Source organism: Acomys russatus, chromosome 23 (assembly GCF_903995435.1).
Source record: "Acomys russatus chromosome 23, mAcoRus1.1, whole genome shotgun sequence".
In the NCBI taxonomy this organism is placed as follows: Eukaryota; Metazoa; Chordata; class Mammalia; order Rodentia; family Muridae; genus Acomys; species Acomys russatus.
The window spans coordinates 1,136,748-1,157,785 of NC_067159.1; the positions used below are offsets into that span (position 1 = coordinate 1,136,748).

Consider the following 21,038-nt stretch of genomic DNA (forward strand, 5'->3'; position numbering starts at 1 on the left):
CTCCTTCTTTTCCTCTTCCTCTTCCTTCTTTTTCACTAGGCCAAGAATTTTATTAGCCCTTTAAAAAACTTTATTTTCAGGCTTCCTCAGCTTAATTTGCTCCAAAGAATGAATTGTGTATAAGCAAAAACTGAAAAGAGCTGCAGTATCCAGGGGATTTGGGCTTAAAATATTAAGATATCTAGATATTATCAGATCTACAAATTTTTTAAAGCAGTCATGATAGAAAACAGCAGCTCCTATAACTTCTGCAAGCATCACCTTCTTCAGAAGCTGCCTCAATTCAGTTCGTCTCATCCTTAGAAGCCTCATCAAAATTCTCCACAGATCTGGAACCTCATCCTCATCCTCATCCTCATCATCCTCTACAGTAGCAAGGGGTGCTTTTCCACCCACAGACTGTTTGGGCAGAGCTTCAGCCAGTCTCCTTAAACTAGTCAAACTGTCTGCACCAAGCTGGTTTAGGATGCTGGGGAGCATTTCTGTCAGCTACTTTGTCTCTGTGAGGCCTGTAACGGTAAAGGTGTTTGCCGCCAGAGACACCTGAACTTCGGAGTTGCTAATGGATCACTGTCCCTTGGCCTGTAAACATGTTCACCTCTTCAATACCAGAGATGTTGTTTATCCCTCATTTCCTTAAGGAGAACTTCCGGTTTTTATCGGCTGCTGTGGCTGTTCTGTGGACTATCTTCTTTCTGCGGGCAGTTTCCTTCCCTGAATGCACACTTGAGCCTGCAGTTTGGTGAGTTTTTCCTTGGTCAGGATTGTTTATTTCATCTTGTCGGAGTGGAAATGGGGCCGGTAGGGGGACTAGGGTTGGCACTCAGGGGGTCTCTGGCAGAGCAGCTGAAGTGACAGCTGCACACATGGGAACAGAAGATGACAGCACGCCTTTCACGGTTTTACTGTCCTGTTCTAGGAGCTGGTGCAGAAATGAGAAGCAAAGGAAAACAAATTCTTTATACACAGTTTGCTTTAATAGCCATCTGAAAGACTGCTTAGCACCCTCTGCCTGCACATTATGTTGGCCGTCAACACATGACCATAGCAACATATATAAATCTATATTATACATTTATACACACACCCACAGCCTATGAACACTGTGGCGACACAGTCTTCATATAGAACAGGCCTTGCCTATGCCATTAAAAGAGGCGCAGGTGTGCTGTGTGCTAGACATTCAATAGGCATGATATGGCCACCAGTCCCCAGTTCCCCTGAGGGAAGTTAGGATTACAGGGGACAGCAAATTTAAGGGAGTCAGTTCAACTTGAGATCGTAGAAGAAACAGAGGTGCTAGGCTAAGCATAGGGCACCCGGAAGTTACCACATTTGTTTTCTAGACTCAGAGAACTCTGGTGTGGTGGTATAGACCAAAGCACTACCTGGCCTGGCCCATAGGGCTGGCCTGGCTCAAAAGTGGGTCTGTGAAGGGAGCTTGCCCAGCGGGGCACTGCTGCTCCATGGTGTGCTTTTACAACCGTCCGAGGAGCTTCAGCATTCCTACTTGTTGGCAGTGAGGTCCTAGGTCCCCTGAGTTGGCCGTCTTGAGGACAGATGCTGAGGCGAGAACTGTAATGTGGTACGCACCATGCCACAGAGGCTGTTTAGAAGCAGCGCCAGGAGGCCTTCTAAGTGGTCTACATGAGCTTTGCTTAGTGCTGGGCCCTGTGGGCCTTGGCTAATCTTAGTCATTGCTGCCAGGATGCCACCTTCCTTCCTGCCTGTCCCGTGAGAACACACCTCTGAGTCCTTTCCTGGACCTGCAGCAGGAGAGGAGTGAGTGGGGCCAGCTATTCTTCAGCAGACAGGCAGCTGCACAAGGGGTGGGCAGCCCCGCCCTTCCTGCTGCTTTAAGGACCTCTGGCTTCGCTTCCTGTGTGGCTCCTGGAAGGCAAGGGTCACAAGGCTGGAGTAGACAGCAGAGCCCTTAAGGATTTCACCTGCAGACAAGAAGAAAGCGAACCTAGTCAGAGAGAGTGCTCAGACCCTGCTGGAGGCTGGACTGAGAGGCAAATGTGCTGGAAGCCAGGAGCCTGAGAGCCCATTAGAAGGGCGAGCACAGGGGTGGGGAATAGTGCTGGCTTGGAGAAGCTGCTGAAGGCCGGATTAGACGCAAGCCTTTCACACCTCTAGATTCTTGCTGCTTACATCTCTGTATACTGAGTGGCCAGACCCTGCCTTTCTCCCTTCAGGAGCCCATTCATGTCAAGCGATCCGAAGCAAAGAAGCAAAGAGAAACAAACCTAAAGGGCCTTTTCCATGTCTCCCAAGAAGTGCTGAGCAAAAGGGGAGCACACAGAAGGAGAGACGTTCATCAGGAAGTCCTCCTGCTAAGAGCATGTCCCAGTTATGGGGGGGGGGGGGGACCAGCAGGGCCTCAGAGGTGGTCTGACATGAGTTCGACCATTACAGACTTGGGGCAGCAGGCTCACAGAGATAAAAGGGCCAGCCAAAGCCACATAGCCAGTTAGTGACAGGCCCACGCTGAGAGCCTCCCCGGGGGCCTGGGAAATAGGGAGGAGAGCTTCCACAGGCTGAGACAGCAGTGTCTGTGACCAGAGGCACCTTAAAGGGGTTACCTTTGCTGGGACGGGAATATGGCTGCACAGAGTCAATCTCGTAAGTGCTGTGCTACAGAGGCTCGGGAAAGAAAGAAATCGTCAGAGAAGAAGGAAGGGAAATTAGGAAATTACATCAAGACAAAAGAACGAGCTACATCAGGGTCTGACCCTTTTCTAGTGGGCCCTAGCACTCGGCAGATTCAACGTGGAACTTTCTAGGCAGATGCTCTGCTGCTCGGGCAGTCTACACTCAGAGAATAGTTTCTGCTCTTTAAGCCACTCACATACACCAAGTCTTTCCCTCACACTGCTTCCCCGGGGGATTTGTGATAACTGCAGAGAACACCTGCCAGGATGGGAAAATCTTTCCCCTTAACAGGCAGTGCTTATTTTCAGGTTTTCTTCTGGATCAATGGGACTAAATAGAGACTGTCCGGGATCTTTCTTTATGGACAAGGATGCTTCCAGCCTCACCCTGTGGCAGAGCCCATCCATATGCTTCTGCTTTGCTTTAGTTTCCATAGAGCCCCCAAGGAAACCCCGGAGTCCACAGCTGGCCTCGCAGGCTGGCTCCAAATGTCTCACCCCTAAAAGGCAACTGCACTGCCTCCCCCACCCCCACTCCCCCATAAAGAACAGAAAACTACAGTGAGAGGGAGAGATGAGGCAAGATGAGGGCAAGCAGAGAGGTCAGGGGAGGGGCTTGGGGTGGGGCTTACTGGGGAACCACATCTTCTTAGAATGTCAGAGCTAGCCAGCCCCCCTCTCCCCCCCACCCTCCCACCCCCACCCATCCCCGCAGAAGGTCGAGTGGAGCTCTATGGCTGAGTGCTACAGTGTTGTCCTTACCTCTAAATTAGTCCGTGCTTTCTTCAAAATATCATGGGTCGTGGTCACTGGAAACATAAGACAGCCCCACAGTGTGAAAATTACCAGCTGAGTCTGGCTTGCTTGGCACTTGCTTCCTAAAGCGCTTTCCCTGACGCTCTGTGTGGTCTAGTGTTAGCCACACCCCCTCCCTCTGTGCCCACCATTACTCATCAGTCTCTCCCCTCTCAACCTTCCTGAGCCCCTCTAGCCTCTGGTCATCTGCTACAAGATTGTCAGGAATAGCCCTCCCTATATGTCCTCCGGGGGGCACCTACGTTGGCTCACGATGAATTGTTCCATGCTTTTCTTCTGCTGGTTGGTCCTCTTCAGACGCGCAGCAGTGCGCTGAAGGAGCTGTTCCTGTTGGGACACTTGGGCTCGCAAGTCCAGGAGTTCTTTCTCCAACAATTGTCCCTGAGGAAGAGGGACAGACTCTGATAACATTCACAAGGCTGAACACACTCTGTGCTTTGCAGAATGCTAACACCTTCTCAACCTTTTGTATTGAATTTCCTCCACTAAAACTTCTCAACACCTCGCTGGAGACAGCTGAGGACCAGGACCAGGTCTCCAGCAAGGAATGGGAAACCAAAGCCTGCTGGGAAGAGCCTCGCTCTATGCCAGCACTAAATCCCAACAGGCAAGCAAGAGCTCTGTTTGGTTCTGTAGAGTTTCCTGAGCCCCTCAGCACAAGTGACACTTGGAAGTTTAGGGATGCTGTATCTGCAGACATAGGACAAGCTAGGGGACAAGTTTGCATATATCCTCTGCCATGGAGATGTGAAACCACCTTGAGTTAGCATAAATGGGTCCACAAAGACACCAGTAACAGTTTTCTGCAACTGAAGACTAGGAGAGATGCTGAAATACCTCTGTCCAGGAGTCTGCCAGCCACAGCCCGCCTGAGAGACAAGCAGACCCCAGAAGGTGGCTGGCTTTCCCAGGCCTGGCCCAGAGACACAGACTGTAAGAACTGTTGAGGTTCTAGGGCATGGTTAGAAGAGGCTCTCATGCTTTTTCTGTGGTCTTTTGATCAGGAAGAGTGTCAACGGTCCACAGGACCATTCATCAGCTCAACCAAACTTCAGGGTACAAGGCCTGGAAACATCTGGATGTCCAGGGTACCTGGGTCTATTCCCCAGATTCTTCCCTCCTCTCTAATGTCTCATCAAGAGTTGGAGGGTAGGAAAAGAACATGCTAGAACTGCAATGAAGCAGCCACAATGGCTCAGAGGTCTCCTTGCAGGATGTTCCATGATGATTCTGCCCATCCCAACTTGCCACACAACCCTTGACAATCAAGAAAGCTGAAGGAGTCAGGAGCAGGGCCACACTGGTGTGGAAAAGGTAGGGTTTAACCAGTCTGTGGCTGACAGACTCTTGGACAGACAGTCTAGGATCTCCCCTAGACTCCAGCTGGAGAAAACTGTTACTGGTGCCTTTGTGGAACCATCTATGCTAACTCAAGGCTCAGCTTCTTGTAGTGAGATTTTGGTTTCTTTTAAAACCCATGTATGTTAGTAATATGTTTTTGCTTTTTATCTCAGGTGTGGGAATATGGGGCTGATTCAGATTGGCCACAACAGCTAACTATGATTTGTCTCATGCTCTGGCAGGGGTGTGATTTTGCTATGTGAGGATAGTTTAGGTTTGGAATTCTGGGGACTCTTCAGAGGGTATATTGATGCTAGAGACCCAAGAGAGGTGGCTGCTGCCTCTGCTGCTGCTGTCCCTGCTGCTGCTGCTCCTGCTGTTGCTTTTCTTGTTTGCTGTTTGCTGTATGTTGGGTTGCTGTTTGCTCGTTGGAGATATCCTGATGATGAAAATCAAACTTGCCAAGGAGCTCAATGCCTCTAATCGGCAGGAAGAAGTCTAACAAGATCACTGGCCCCTTTTTCCTCATCCTTCTTTCTCTCCTACCTAGTGTTGCGAGGGGTGGGGGGGGAGCTTGGAAGGGATTGGGTGAAGAAGGGTGTCAGATAAAAGAACCCAATAAAATAGCCAAGTCACAAAAGCCTCTCACCTCTTTGCCTAGCAGCACAGGACCAAGGGGGTGTGGCAAGGCTGCTCTCCAGAACATGGTGAGGAGGGCCGCCGACTCTTCCAGGGCGTGGCTCAGAGCACCTGCGCTGCTCTGCAGCTCATAGACACTTCTCTTACCTGGTGCCTGGGGAAAGAGGACAGGTTAGTCACGGGTGTCCCTGGAGCTGGGGCATCCTGTTGCTACAAGCTTCCCATGTAAACAAGCATAGGACACATGCCTGCTGGAAACCCTGGCTTTTTCTTACAGTTCCAGGACAGCTGGTCCTTTTGCCTGGAACCCTTCCCCCAGGATGCCCTACAAGCTTTCCTTGCCTGTAATGCAACCACGGAGGACAGGTCCTCACGCTGTGCCTATGGCACCTTATTGTGCATAGAAACAAGGAACTCTATCCTGCTCTTCTAAAGTGGGTCCTTGTAGAAACCACTATGCTATGCAAGCACCCATGGGTGTCTGGTTTCTCACTGGCACTTGCTCCCTCTTAACTCCTAAGCACACTATGGCGCTTCAATGGCTGCCTCCTCTCCTCTGCTCAGTCTGAATAGGGAAATCTGGGTTATAAGGCTCACTGCCTTCTACATATACGAATTCATGTGGATGCCTGTCGGTTTGATTGGCTTTAATCTATCTAGACATGGCTTTATGCCAGCATTCCTATTATAGATAAGCTACCAAAGACGTCAAACACAGTGACATGGTATGTCAATATTTTATAAGTGCTCTATTATAAAGCACAGGGTATTCTGGGGTTCTCAGTCAAAATATCAAGTCAGCCTGGTCTATGGCAGAGTGAAAATGGGACACAGGAAAGAATCTGGCTGGAATACCCATCAGCCACTGCCTCCGCTGCTGGGAGATGGAAGCATTAATGTAAGGCAGAGTCAGAGGAAGAGGCTGCCTGTAACTACCTCTGCGCCCTGAGCTTCAAGTCCAAGCATGCTGCACATCGACCTGATGAGAGACAGTATCTTTTGGACCAGCAGCTTGCTTTCCCCAATCTGCTGCTGTAGAGCACTGTAGTCATCGATGTGGCAGATGACATGTCGGCCATGCTTGTTGGCAAAGGAGCCGTCAGTGGCGTCACCCTCCGGCTTGGGAGGGCTCTTCACCCCTGCAGAACCATCTGAAGCCAGCTCTGACAAAGAAACGAGAGCAGGAGCCACTGTTATGTAACAACAACTTCAGTTCACTCTTCTCCAAAGGGACAATGAGAGAAACAAGAAGCAAGCCAGCCTTCGAAAACACAGGGCAACAGAGGCCACAGAGCAGTCCATGTTTTATATGTTTATGAGCATTCTTATGTCACTTTGATGGACACATTTTACTGCATTGTGGTAGTGTCAATTGTCACCAGACAGAATTTAGAATTGCTTGGTATGTGGGCCTCTGGTGAGTCATTTTGATGACATTATGTGGGAAGGTATGTGTTTACTGTGGGCAGGACCACTCCCTAGACAGGGTATCTGGAGCCGGGTACCGTGGGGAAGGTAGCACTGAGCACCAGCATACATGTGTTCACTACTCTCCAATTCTGATGCCAGGTGCTATGTGACCAGCCCCCCTCAGTTCCTGTGACTTCCTTGCTATGATGGAGTATAAACCTGACACTGGGAGCCAGAAGTATACCTTTCTCTCTCACATTGCTTTTTTTTTTCAGGAGACTATGGCAGGGAAAAAAAAAGATATTTTGACATCTTTCGACAGGTGAAATATTCAGGGTAAGTACATTTAATGAGTGAGTTTTGGGTAAAGGATGGCCCCACTCAAGAACAGAGCAATGACAGAGCAACAGAGCAAAACCAGAGCAGCAGGGAAAATATAGGAAGAAAACCCAGAAAGGCAGAGGATGGCACATAGGCACGAGACTGAGAACAAGGTGGAGACACAGGCCCTGCATGCCCTGTATGTCCAGAGAGCCAGCCAAAGGCTGTTTGTATCAGGGACTTTCCATCACCATCTGAGTCCCTTCCCTGCTGCACTTACCATCTGTCCTGATGATGATGGCCGAGTCTGTGCCAGGGACAGAGCAAGAAGAGCTGGGGAGAACAACGGCTGGAGAATTCCAGCCAACATCCCGGACAGGAGCGGAAGCAGCTGAACCTAGGGAACAAAACAGCCGCCATGTCAGGTCCTCCAGCATGCTGCATGCTGAGCCGCATGGCAGGGCATGGGCATAGCTCAAGGCTGGCCTCAGGAAACCAGCATAGGCCACAGTGCAGGGAGACAGCAAAGCACTCAGTGGGTGCTCTTCCATTCAAGGGTATGTCTCGAGAATATCATTTCTAGTCGAAAAAAATTGGTAGGTTGTGTAAGCCCAATTTTGGATATAATTTCACATGTAGTGTCTAGTACAGTGTATGGAAGTGAAGTATAAATGTGCAAAGATATCCACAGTATGGATGTTAAGATGCTGAGTGAGGGCAGGGGGAAAGGCTCAGGAGGAGAACACGTGAGCCAACACTGAAAAGTAAGTTGACCAAAGAATGACCAAAGGCTTCAGCTCAGCAGTCTGCTCATCATCCTGGCTGTTAGTAAGCACAGCCAAGCCTGGTCATCTAGTCCTGGTCCTGATTCCCAGCCTTAGTAACCCTTGCTTGTCTATTAAATGTCTTGGAACTCAACTTTCTCATGGGAAGTACAGAGGTGGGGGAAATGTCCTATTTCGATGAGGTGTGTATTTGAGGACACCTGGTAGATTCTAAACATGAAGATTCCATCCTTAATCCTTACTGCCCCAAGCGCTTGGCAATTGTTTTCTTTGATGCTACAGATAACCATATAGATTATGTTTCTTTTAATCAATCCCATTTTCAAGTGGAGGAAACTAAGAGTTAAACACTTGAGTACTTGGCCCAAAGCAGACAACCTGAAAGTGGCAAACCGGGGAATCTGGAGACAGGCCTGATGCTGAGTTCCAGGAAGCACAGTAAAGGCATGCTCGGGGTTTCTGCCTGGCCGTGACAGAACAGTCCCTCATGACTGTCCAGGTGCCACAGACATCCCACTGGCAGAGGACTTGGGCTTCCCTCTTCTTCCCTACCTTGGACGAATGGCTGTGTGTTTGCAGGCTCCGCGTTGGCTGAGAAGTTCTGGCTAACAGAGGAGGGGCTGAGATTGCCTTTGCTGGTACCACGGTCCAACTGCTGTTCCAGCTGCAGCCGCAGAGAGTTGTTCACTTGAATGCTCTGTTCCAGCTGCCCTCTCAGGGCTCGTATCTCCGCCACCAGGCAGCTTAACTCACTGGGGACTTGGTGACAAGAGTCAAGGCTGAAAGCTGAAAAAACAAAGAGGAGGGACCAATAGTACTAACCATGTATTTTCACATCATAGCCAAATACCACCCTGTGCCATCCCTCCCTGCCAAGGGCCCCACTGGAGTCTCCGGGGCTTGGCCACACATCTGTGAGACACAGGCTTTCTCATTCAGCACCTGGAGCACAGCAAGGTTGCCTATAACTAGCCTGCGACTTCTCTGAGGGTCAAGCATGCACGTAGAGCATTTGGACTGGCAGATGAACAAGCTTACTGCATCATGCTGCAGGGTAGAAAGCAGATCTACACTGTGTCATCCTGCAGGCTAGAAAGCAAGTCTACACTGTGTCATCCTGCAGGCTAGAAAGCAGGTCTGCACCGAGCTAGAAAAGAGTGGAGTTTGAGAAAAAAAGAGATTTGATTGGTTCTGCACTCAGAGAGGGAAGTAGGAACACACAGGGCTTCTGGCACTAGAAGGGAAGTCAGGTACCGTAGACCCGGGCTCATAATTCCTAAGTGAATTTCCAAGTTCTTGTCGCCACTTACCATGTGTGTTTCTAAATACAAGGATATAAAGGGAGCGAATAAACAGTCTAGACTTCCACACTCCTTACCTGAAGCCCTGAGGGCCACTTATATTTTGAAAGGCAGCATTAGTTTTGGATTTTACCTTCCCCTACCTGCATTGTCGCAACTACCCCCTCCCTCCCTCCCCGGCCTTAGTCCAACAAATGATTATTTCTGTCATGAGCCATGTGAATAGGTTAAGCAAATAGAGACTGAATATCCTCCTGTCACCTCGGATATGTTTTGTTATCGAATGAGTTCCTGAAAAAGCCCACAATTTAGCTATTCTGCTGGGCCTTTGGAACTCAAAATAAAGAATTATGGAGCCTTAGTGCTGGTTAAGTTTGAATGACCTCAAGAAGACCCACACACCAAAAGAACAGCACGAGAGGGTACACACCCGTGTGTGTGTGTGTGTGTGTGTGTGTGTGTGTGTGTGTGTGTGTGTGTGTGTTGGGGGTCAGGATGAAGTGACGTCAGAGATAAAGGTTCGTTGTACTTTCTCTTCCTCCAATTCCAAGTTCTCACTGACTTTTGCTTGTTGGTGGAAACAAATTTCCATCATCCACTGCCCTGTATCTTCAATTGCACCATATCTCTTATAATTGTAAAAATTTGAGATTATAATTTGATCATTTCTTCCCTTTCCTTTCTTCCTCTTAACCCTTCCATGTAACTGGCCCCCTTTCCAGTTCATGGCTAATTGTTGTTACACACACACACACACACACACACACACACACACACACACACTGCTCAGTCTCTATAATGCTACTTATGTGCTTCCAGGACTGACCATTTGGTGTTGGATAACCAACTTGTATGCTCTTCCCTGGGGAAGACTGTGTTCCTTCCTCTCATCATCTCTTGGCTGATGAGGTTCTCTGCCTGTCAGGGCTGAGGCCTCATGAGCTTCCCCTTCCACATTAGTCTGCCTATTGCTGTCCTCTGTCTCCCCAGTAGCACACTGTCTCCTAATTAGAAGAGTCTCTACAGTCATTCAAGAGGCTTGCCGGACTCAGCATCTCCTAACTTTAGTATGTCCTACCAGACGTTAGCATCTTAAAACTCTCTTTTCAACATGGAGCGATTTCCCTTGAAAGTAAACTCTGGTCTTGACTCTCAGGCTTTCTATGTGCCGTCAGCTACCCTTCCCACCAGCCTGACTTCTCACTCCTCCAGTACCAAGGGGCTCCCACAGGCAGACTGACCCACTGCGCCACAGATCTGGACTTTAGCCATTTTTCTCTCAGCCTGGTGAGCTCGCAAGTTCTAATTCCCTGTCTCTTCAGCAAACTAAGAAGCTAGCTCCAGCCTCAGTAAGTTGACCTTTGCCCTCAGCCACTCACCCTTTCCTCAGCCCTCTGGACTTTTTCTTTACCTGAGAGTTGTACTATTGGAAGCCATGCCTTATCTCCTAGTGATCTTCTCAGAGCCGAAAGCTGATTAACTACTTCAGTCACCTCAAGATTTTTGCTGGAACACCACTGTGGCCTCTGCCTTCACCATATGGTGCCAAGCACAAGTCACAAGATGGTGCCCCCCACACCAGCAGCACGGACAATGTGGCCACAGCACAGGGGCATCATAGCTGTACCACCATGGTCTCAGGTTGAGAGGTGCTTTCAACAACACTTGTCCTACAGTTTCCTCATGTAAAAATGCTTCTACCCATTCGCCGGCCTTCAAAACCATGCGTAGTCAGTCTCCAAGCTGACCCTTCTACCACTGACACTTTGGGTCCAGCTTGTAGTTTTATTTTTTATCTTTGCTGATCACAATTACATGATTTCAGCCCTGTTACAACCTTCTGTAACTCACTAACATAATGTAACTCTTTATATTTTTCTCCATTTGAGTAAGGAAACATATTAAGATTCACCTGTAACCCCAGTACTCTGGGAGTCAGACGCAGGCGGATCTCTGTGAGTTCGAGGCCAGCCTGGTCTGCAATGTGAGTCTGGGACAGCCAGGGCTACACAGAGAAACCCTGTCTCAAAAAAACAAAAACAAAAGGGCTGGTGAGACTGCTATTCCAGAGATCCTGAATTCAATTTCCAACAGCCACATGGTGGCCCACAACCATCTATAATGTGATCTGGTGCCCTCTTCTGGTCTGTAAGGGTATAAGCAAGCAGAACACTGTATACATAATAAAGAAATTTTTTAAAAAACAAACAAAAAACCAGCAGATGGAAAAGCTGTTCAATAAATAATAATAAACCTAGGCTTGAAACATATGACCTCTTAGTAGTGTTTCACTAGGCAACTTTTTTTTCTTTTTCTTTTTTTTTTTCTTTTTGGTTTTGAGTCTGTTTTTCCATGTGGGGAGGTTGGAGGGTAGATGACGATTCCATGGGCTACCATAGTCTACCTTTTAGCACATTTAAAATCTTTTCAGATGGCAACAGCCCTACAACATTTCTTCATATAAACAAAAACATGCTATAGACTTTGCCCTTGGCTAGGTTGTTTTTTCTTACTAAGTGGAGGAAGTGTGATTCTTGTGGGCTGTCTTTAAGGCTACCCAGGCTCGATCTGCCTCACCCTTGGGCTTCACAGAGTAGGGGCCAAGGGCGCTCATACCTTTCAGGCCCTTCTTGGGGTTTCCACAGAGCGACTCGTAGATCTGGAGCTCGGACTGCAGGGATAGGGAGAGCCGCTGCTTTTCTTCGCACTGTTGTTGCAGGAGGGCCAGCTTGTGCTGCAGCCTGCCCGAGGAGAGGCGAGGGTGAGCCACGTGGGGGGAAATGAACCAGAGCCTTTGCCTAGGGGAGTCTGGTGGGCGGGGCTCACTAGGCAGAGTGTGGGGGCAGGTAAGTAAGTTTGCCTCAAGTCAGAGCATTGGCTCCCTTTGCTGGCAGCAGGGCAAACACACTACAGGCCTCTCTCTCACCCTACAGCAGTCTCCTGCTGGCACGCAGAAGCAGGGCCTTGCCTGGCATGGAGAAACTGATGTCCTGTATCTAGTGGAAAGCGTGGGGACAGGCTCCCGCCAGTCTCTGACAGATAGAAACATTTGTAACAGGATTTCATCTCTCTACTTCGTGGGGAAAAAAAAAAAATTTTTTTTTTTGGCCCAAATTAAAGTCTTCCTTTTTTTTCTCTTTTTCTTTCTTTTTTTTTTTTTTTTTTTTTTGTTTGTTTTTGTTTTTCCTTTTGCTCCAAGTGACCAGTGAGGTAGGAATAGTGAAGGAGAAACCAAGGTTTCCAAAGGAGGAAACTACTACTTTGTCAATATCCCTTCTGCCCTGAGAGTGGGGCCACTCCTTGCCAAGGCCCCGCCCACCTGGAGTCCTTTTCCTGGAGGGACAGCCTCTCCTCCTGGAAGTGCGAGAGCTCTTCCTGCTTCTCCTGCAAGTCTTCCAGCAGCTGCCTCCGCTCAGCTCTGTGCTGCTCCAGCTCCCTCTCCAGCTCTTGAAGCTGGGACCGCGAGGCGAGCAGAGCCTCCCGCAGGCGGTCCGTTTCCTGGGAGTGTCCTGATGAAGAGGACGGCACAGGGGCATTTATGTCACCGCCTAAAGCTCATTAGAAAGACAAGCCCAAACACATGTGTGTGTGTGTGTGTGTGTGTGTGTGTGTGTGTGTGTGTGTGTGTGAGAGAGAGAGAGAGAGAGAGAGAGAGAGAGAGACCCTCTGTTTAAGACACCTCCCTGCTCTTAGGAAAGACAGCATGGCCCTGATGCTCAGCTTTGTCTAGGTGCTGACATGCAGCTGCATAACTGTCTTGTTGTTGTTTTGGTTTTTTGAGACAGGGTTTCTCTGTGTAGCCTTGGCTATCCTGAACTCACTTTGTAGACCAGGCTGGCCTTGAACTCACAGCGATCCACCTGCCTCTGCCTCCCAAGTACTGGGATTAAAGGGTGCTCAACTGTCTACCTTCAGTCTCATCAGAGGCTAGCGCCGGTTTCCTGTTTGTGGTTTTTTAGAATATATTCTTTTCATCATTTGAAAACTGGGACATCTGATGTTTTCTGGCCATGTGACATCTCTCTGATCAAAACTCCTTGAAGACAATCTACAGTGACACTTCATAGACAGCTGTGTTCATGTGGATCTCTTGCCATTCCTTTCCACTGAGGCTGTCCTACTCTCTCCCAGCATGCACCTGTAGATTGATCAGTCTTTCTGCCTTCCCCCTTATCGGCCAGCCTTAGTTATCTTCCAGCAGGGGCCTTGCCTCTCATGTTTTCTTGTAGCTACCTTAGAAATCTCTCTTCATGTCTTTTGCCCCCACAAGGATTCCTTGGTTCTGGACTTAATCCTGTCATATATTGCTCTTAGGTTTTTAAATGGCTGTTCAGTAGATATTTGTACATAAAGATAATTCGTGGCCAACTATACGTCGATTCAGTCAAGACAATGAATACTAAGGCAGTCTCCCTCTCAGACCACGTGGGAAATGGCACCCACTTATGGATGACCATTAAGTAGGGCTGGGAAAGCTCTAGAGAGCCATGGGACCAGACAGCAGCTTGGGTGAGGAATGTAGTGAGAAGGCAGAGAAATGGCAGAGCAGGACCCAGACAGCTGCCCACAGCTTGTACTAGTCTGGAGATGTAGAGAGACGACAAACACATGTTTCCTGGGTTTGAGTCCCAGTCGGCTGTGAGCAGGTGGATGGGGGCAGGCTCCAAACTGGCATGGCAGCTGGGTAGACAGCCACTGCTCTTGGATGTGGGCAGGATCTCATACAGGATAGGCTTCCTGAGCCATTCAGTCTCAGAGCCTAGGAGCCTAAGGGCTAGCGTTGGGATGTCTTAGGGTGGTGGTTCCTACTGCAATGACCCTTTAATATAGTTCCTCATGTTGTGGTGACCCTCAACCATGAAGTTTTCATTGTTACTTCATAACTGTAATTTTGCCAGTGCTGTAAGTCATAATGTAAATATCTGTGTTTTCCAACGGTCTTGCAAGACCCCTGTGAAAGGGCCATTTGACCCCCGACAAAGCAGTCACAATCCATAGGGTGAGAACTGCTGTCTTAGGGAGTAGCCCTTGGTAGACATATTAGCAACCAAAATGTTGGGTTGGTAAGTTTTGGGTAGCTGTTACATCAGCTTTCTCTTCGCTTTTCCCATTGGTGATTGTCATAGCCAGGGTGGGAACTAGGTGGCTCTTGCACCACCTACCTCTGGAAGCATGACTGAGCTGCGCCTGCAGGCTTTGGTTTTCTTCCCTTAGGGCTCTGTTTTCACTGTAGAGCTGAGGCATGGTCTCCAGGCCCTGGCTGTAGAAGTGAGAGGTGGAGCCTGTCCCAGAAAACACACCAATGTCCCATGTAATGGGTGCTTTTCCATTTCCTCAAAGATCTGCTGTCCTGACCCAGTAGAAATCTCTGGCTCCTGGAGGCCTGGGATGAACTGGGCTCCCAGCTGAGCGGGATGTGCTTGCTTTCAGAGCAGCTACTATAATTATGTCGGAAGTTTTTCCTCCCTGCACAATTATAGCTGGGGCTGCTGTGTGGAACGAGCAATTGCAAGGACAAAGAGTGACATCCAAATGGCAACATCTTGGAGGGTGGCAGAGGTGGGGACCAATGGCCTCCTAGTGAAGTAGGGGAGAAGGGTCTTCATAGACAGGGCTCTGCTGCTTACCAGTCACAAGGACACAGAAAACCGGCCAGCTGCATGGAAGCAGGTTAAGGACAAGAGGTCAGACCTTTGCCTGAGGAAAGTCAATCTCTGAGCTCAGATGAGATCAGGAAAGCAGGAACAACTGCGCTCCCTGCCCCCACTTGATGGATTGTGACAGTTAAGTGAAGTAAAGGGTATGGGGCTGCTCTGCCTAGGGGCTCTCCCTTCTGCGGGCAGAGGCTGGACCTACCGCTTTCCCGGGCAGTGGCGCTGAGCCTGCGCTGCAGCTGCTCTCGCAGGCGGTCATTGACACATATGGACTCCTCCAGGCGCTGGCGCAGGCTTCGGATCTCACCTAAATGCTCTTCCAACAGGTCAGCCCCTGAAGCCATCCCAGACCAGGGCAGAAGCGGGAGACAGAACACTGGTGACTAGAGTGGGGTGAGAGCTCTGCCAGTGGACGCTTAGCCTAACCCTGGTGTCGCCTTCCTTCTACCCACTGTGTTCTTTCACACAGGCGGCTTCACTTAATGAAAAGGGGGCTTCGTGCCCACAGGGTGGCCCCTTGCTAAGGAAAGCCCATGAGCCTCCACCCGTGGTGAAAGGGGCCTCTCTATCACTTATAAAGTAACTGACAGCTCTAACGGAACCCAACTGCCATCTGGCGAGGAGTGTCCACCTCTTGAGTGTGGTTTTGGGGTGACCAGGAAGGCCTTACTTCCTTTCTTTCAATCCCCGTATTCTTTATGATAAATGACTTTTTTTTCAAAAAACAAAATCTATCCTTTCCGACCCAGAGCAGGCCTAAGGTAAAAACCACAAGCCTTCAACCTACCTAGGGTAGCTAGGGGCTGACATTTGATGCTTCCTAGGTCATTTCTAGTCAGGCAGGAAGAAGGAAGACCCAGCGTGGATCTAGGACCCAGAAGGACCCAGAAGGACCCAGGAGAGGAAGCATACTCAGGCTACAAGCAGGCCATGTCACTTTGAGCTATCACCTGGAAATTTCCTGTTGGAACTGAACTACATTGTGTTATCTGCCTCCTTGCTTACACCTCTCCACTTAGTGTGACTGAGTTTTGCACCGAGGACATATTTGAGGGGTAGAAAAGTTGTATCCTTTCTATGTATTTCCCCAGCTGAAGAGAGAAGGTCCCAGCTCTGTGCGTTACCTGTGGGTTTGGAGTTAAGCTGGTATAATGAGGAGCCTGAGGACAAGTCCCCGGAGATGCTCCCTTTCTGAGGCCTCATCAAGTCCCACTGGCCACAGCCACTCAGGTAGCCAGGCTCCAGGATTCTGCCCAGCTCTAGGGTGCCCCTTGTAGGAGAGTGGGCCTGAGGAGGCTTGAGGTAGCCACAGGAACTGGCTTCTGGATGGTTGCTCAGCAGTGTCGATGTGGAAGCAGGCGGAGCAATGCTAACACCTGGGCAGGAAGAAACACAGTGAGAAGCCAACACCAGTAAGGACACGGAAACCACTGGGAATGGGGACTAGTGGTGAACATGGGGGAGGGTCAGCACCCCAGTTCATCGCGGGGTATCAGTGAGATGAAGACTCAAAAACCTCAAGCCTGACTTTCACCTTCTATTTCCTAGCACGAGGCATCCAGAAGCAGAGGGCAAAGAAAGACCTGACAGAGGCCTGTACACACAAAGGAAAAGCCCAGGGGCTCCTCTCCTGGTCCCTACTGTTATTCCTCATGACAGAATCCAGGAAAGTTCTGGAAGTAGGAGTCATCCCAAAGTTAGGGGTAAAGAATGTGATGGTGGCTAGCCCCCAGTCACTCTTTCCATGCCTCCCTCGGGGAGACATAGGGAAATAAAACCCAGCTGGACTTTGCCACATTGAAGAGCTCTCTGCTCAGGCTGGGAAAACCCTGTGTAAGGAAAGCTGTGATCCGGACAACCACCTTAAGATGTACATCATGAAACCTTAAAGCAACGGTTCTCAGCCCGTGGGATGTGACCCTTTGGGGATGAATGACCTTTTCACAGGGGTCGCATATCAGATATCTTGCATATCAGATGTTTACATTATGATTCATAACAGTAGAAAAATTATACTTATGAAGTAGCAACAAAATAATTTTATGGTTGGGGGTCACCACAAGTTGTATTAGGCAGGCTAAGAACCACCGCCTTAAAGAATTATTAAACATATTCCAAGGAGGGTGGTAGGATTGCTTCTTTCCTAGGATGATATTTTCAAAGACCCTAAGAAACCACTGGCCCTTCCTTGGGCCCCTGAAACAGAGGCAAGAGTCCAGGTGATGTCCCCTGTAGCCTGTTTCTGCCCTATCTAGGGGGTGTCTGAAAGGAAGACCCCTACACAGACTTTAGATTGCTTCTGTTTTTTTTAAGGCCAAGCATAAGAAAGAAGTGGAGCAGTGATGCAAAGGGGTGCACAGGGCCATAGTGCAGACAGTGCGGAAGGCCGCCGATTTCTTCCGATCGCTATCAACACAGGCGGAATAGACAGGCAGCTCGCTCTAATCAAATACGGATAAGTATCATTTCCTCCAAACAATTCAGATTTGAGGCAAGGATTAATACAACTACAACTGCCACTGACCAAGTTTTATCCTCTGAACTAGTTCTCAAATTGGACCATCTGCTAAAACCACCTGAGCAAACATAAACACACACACACACACACACACACACACACACACACACACACACACACCTGCCCAACCATAAGTGTGGGATACATATTGAGCACTGGACATTTAAGAACATCATCCCAGGAAATTTTAATAGGCAGCAAACCTCAAGAAGTATTGTCGTGGGTCTTTCCTTCCCCAGTTATGGAACCCATTCATCAGTGCTAAAACGGGAGACTAAGAATTTAAACATTTGTACTTTTTAGTAAGGACTTGACAAAGACATGATTTTCTACTCCTCTCATACCTGATGCTTCCTTACCTCCAAACAAGTAAAGGTCACGGGAGGTTTTAAGTCTGTTGGTAACAATGACCTGTATTCTTGTGATCCAGTTTCCTCTGGTTGCACACCCAGAGCCCCTGCCCCAGACCATGCAAAGACACCAATTCCAGGAGCTCTTAGCCCACCACACACCTAGGAAGCTGCCATGTGCCAGTGTCTATGTGGGAAAGTGATTCTCTATTATTATTATTATTATTATTATTATTATTATTATTATTATTATTATTAACAGTGAGTGATGATCCACGAGAGAGGACCATGCCTCCGGATAGGGAAAGGGAGGGCTAGTTTTCTTTACAAAGGCTGGGACCATCTGAACCAACATCAAGGGCCTGAGACTACTTGACTCCACAAACCACAAAAGACCCATTTTATACGCAGGGTTCTCCTTGTATTATTTCCTTTTGGTAAAGATATGTTGACAATCATAAAAAGGATACAAGGGGAAAGGATGGAGGGAAGGACATAGAAACCAAAGAATGTTCGCGCCATCTTGACACGGGGCGATTTGTTGGTGTCAGAACCACCAACAGAACAGTTTTAGGTCATAAGTACAGCCCATCTGCTGGTCTCTGAAGAGAAGGCAGCAGGTGTAAAGGACCACCAGAGTGTTTCCACTGGGCTCAGCCCATGGCTTAAGCAGTAGGGCATCTAAAGTACCCTAGTGCAAGGCTACAGGGAGAATTGGACAGCAGGAGCAGATGACAGGCCTTAAGTGGTTACCTTCCATCTTAGCTGCCTGACCTAACTTCATGCACTACACAGGACACATGGGAGGCCCAGGCAAGACCGTAGTCATGCTAGGTAAGCCCTACTCTGATGTTCTGGAGAAATCCAAAAACAGAAAATTTATTTCCTTAGACTTTATATAACCTGGAACTGGGAAACTCCCCTGAAAACTTGCCGTGATCCAGTGGACTCTGTAAGTCTAGCTGGGTGCACACTAGTCAAACTAACCATTTTTAGGGTTGACAAAAACAAAACAACAGACAAATAGAAACCTAGGCTGATGCAGATGCCACCAGGAGCCTTACGGAATCAGCTCCTGGCTGTGGTCTGTGCTTAGTAAACAGCCCAGGTGTGAAGGATCTTCTGTTGCTCACTCAAGCTCTGTTACAGGCACAGAGTGTGACTTTAGCGTAAGTCTATAAAAATCATTACCAAGGAGTCATTCTTTTTTTTTTTTTTTTCTATTCCTAAAGTGATCACATGCATGGCATCTTACTGTAAGGCATCCAGTGCCTACACACAGCAGATCCTTTTCTATGAACTGTGCCATCGTGTATGAGGATGGAGGGCAGAGTTCACAACAGTTGTCACAGCCTGAGTTATGGTGCTATCCGTATACACATCCTATTTGGGGGTGGTGGTGGAATAAACCTTGAACAATAAGAAAAAGGGCTTTACCCCACTCTGCTTCTGAATCTTGACCCTTTGTATCTAAAGCTGATGGTGTCGGGCACCAATTAAGAGCAGTGCACAGCAGGAGATATGGCTGCCCCACAAAGCAGTCCCTGAACACGGCTGTATTATATGTCACCCTGCAAGGGCAAAGCATGACTTCTTTATCCCCCCTCCAACAGGCATTCCCCAGACTGCCAGGGATGCACACTGGCATTCTGTGTTGTGCCTAACTCTGTTAGCAATCTGTGAGCACCAGGTTGAATCTGAAGACCTCCTGTATCTGATGGGGGCACATGCCAGAGATAACAGCAGATGCAGTTCACGTGAGAAGCAAGCGAGCTCTCCCTCCATCTGCCACCTGTGACCCGTGCCTAGTTTTTCCCCTTCGCCACCATCAAGCCAAAGCCATGCAGAGCCACAGCATGTGCGCCACCACTCAGAAGCACACCAAGGCAGCAACAGTGCTCACTTTCTCCCAGCTGCTTCTGCAGCATCTGCAGCTCCTGCTGAGCCTCAGCCAAGGACACCACCGGTGTCTCACAGCAGCCAAGAAGGGGAGGGCCAGAGGGGCTGAAAGGCATGAAGCTGGATGGAGTTGAGTGCATTGGTGCCTGGGAAAGGCTAGCCGGCATGGGCATGGAGGTAAAGTGAAAGCCTAGAAATAAAGAGTCAGGGAGAGACACAATTAGAGAGCAAGAGAAAAACAGAGAAGGTAGACCATTCCCTGATCAGACGTGGGCCTGTTTCGTGGCCAGCACTTGCTGTGGTACAGGCCAAGCCCCAGCAAGGCCAAGTATAATTCCTAAGAAGCAGCCTGGCAGGTCTCTCTGCCTTATCCCTTTGCCACGCTTATCTGTGTATATATCCTCGGCTAAAGACGGAGGCAGTTGACTACAGAGGCAAGACGGTGTGACTCACTCCCACTGTGTATCAGGGTGGCTATGCTTACTCCCCCCAGAAGCCCCTAGGGTGCTTGTCCTAGTGTGCACCAGCCCTTTCCTCTGGGTAAAGACTATCCATTCATCCAGAACTCCATTTTTGGACTAGATCAGGATCATCCTGAGGACGACAGACTAGACCAGGCACTATTAGTAGGTATAGTGTGGGATTTTTGGTGGGAGCAAAGCTTAGAAATCCAAAGCAGTGTGTTCACTCATAAGATGAGAAACGGTCATGGGAGTGGGGCTGAGATAGTGGCTTGCAAGCCTGTCTGAGGAGACTATTTAATATCTGCATTAGCTTATAGTAATTGTGTAGGGGCGTGGGCCTCATTGCGACACGTCTGTTCATGTATGTACGTGCTTTGATTATGTTCTCTCAAGAGGGTGCTGTCTTGTTTTTCCTCCCTCCTTTTCCAAGCCCCCCTTTCCTTAAAAGGTTCAACCCTTTCTTTTCCTCCTTTTCTTTCCTCCCCCTTCCTGTGACAAGATCTGACCCAGCAGTACCGACTAGCCTCAAGTCATCACAGTATTGATAAACGCCAGGTTAAAGGTGTGCACCACCAGCTCTCAGTGCACAGCAACCGGCTTCAGTGCAGAGCAACAACAGGATGATGCTCTGGGAGTAGGACCCAGAAGTTTAATTAAAAATAATTTTCCCTCAGTGATCCATGTAGTCTATGTGCAACCAAATCTTTAGAAACACTATGAGAATTTAATGTTTTAGTCCGTTTCCTTTTTTCCAGTGGGAGCAAGGCAGAAATCAAGGCTACCCTGAGGAGGACATCTCATGTAGAACACATGACTGCATCTACAGTAGATCACTACTCCCATGATGCTGATGCTGTGTCACACACCCAAACTGCCTAGCGACACA

The 21,038-nt window shown here is 48.8% G+C and overlaps 1 protein-coding gene and 1 pseudogene across 1 annotated transcript in view; both read right to left on the reverse strand.

Annotated features, from left to right (window-relative positions):
- Window positions 1-205: 205 nt before the first annotated feature.
- On the reverse strand, window positions 206-1,379 carry LOC127206671 (transcription factor BTF3-like; annotated as a pseudogene).
- Window positions 1,380-1,796: 417 nt separating this feature from the next.
- LOC127206672 (myomegalin) overlaps window positions 1,797-21,038 on the reverse strand; it is a 130,232-nt gene continuing 110,990 nt past the window's right edge. Inside the window, 13 exon segments of the mRNA XM_051166019.1 lie at window positions 1,797-1,946; window positions 3,417-3,463; window positions 3,713-3,851; window positions 5,461-5,604; window positions 6,387-6,613; window positions 7,462-7,578; window positions 8,519-8,752; window positions 11,884-12,008; window positions 12,587-12,776; window positions 14,430-14,549; window positions 15,124-15,255; window positions 16,046-16,297; window positions 19,693-19,878. Of these exon segments, the coding sequence (XP_051021976.1) occupies window positions 1,905-1,946; window positions 3,417-3,463; window positions 3,713-3,851; window positions 5,461-5,604; window positions 6,387-6,613; window positions 7,462-7,578; window positions 8,519-8,752; window positions 11,884-12,008; window positions 12,587-12,776; window positions 14,430-14,549; window positions 15,124-15,255; window positions 16,046-16,297; window positions 19,693-19,878 (1,955 nt within the window). The 3' untranslated portion in view covers window positions 1,797-1,904.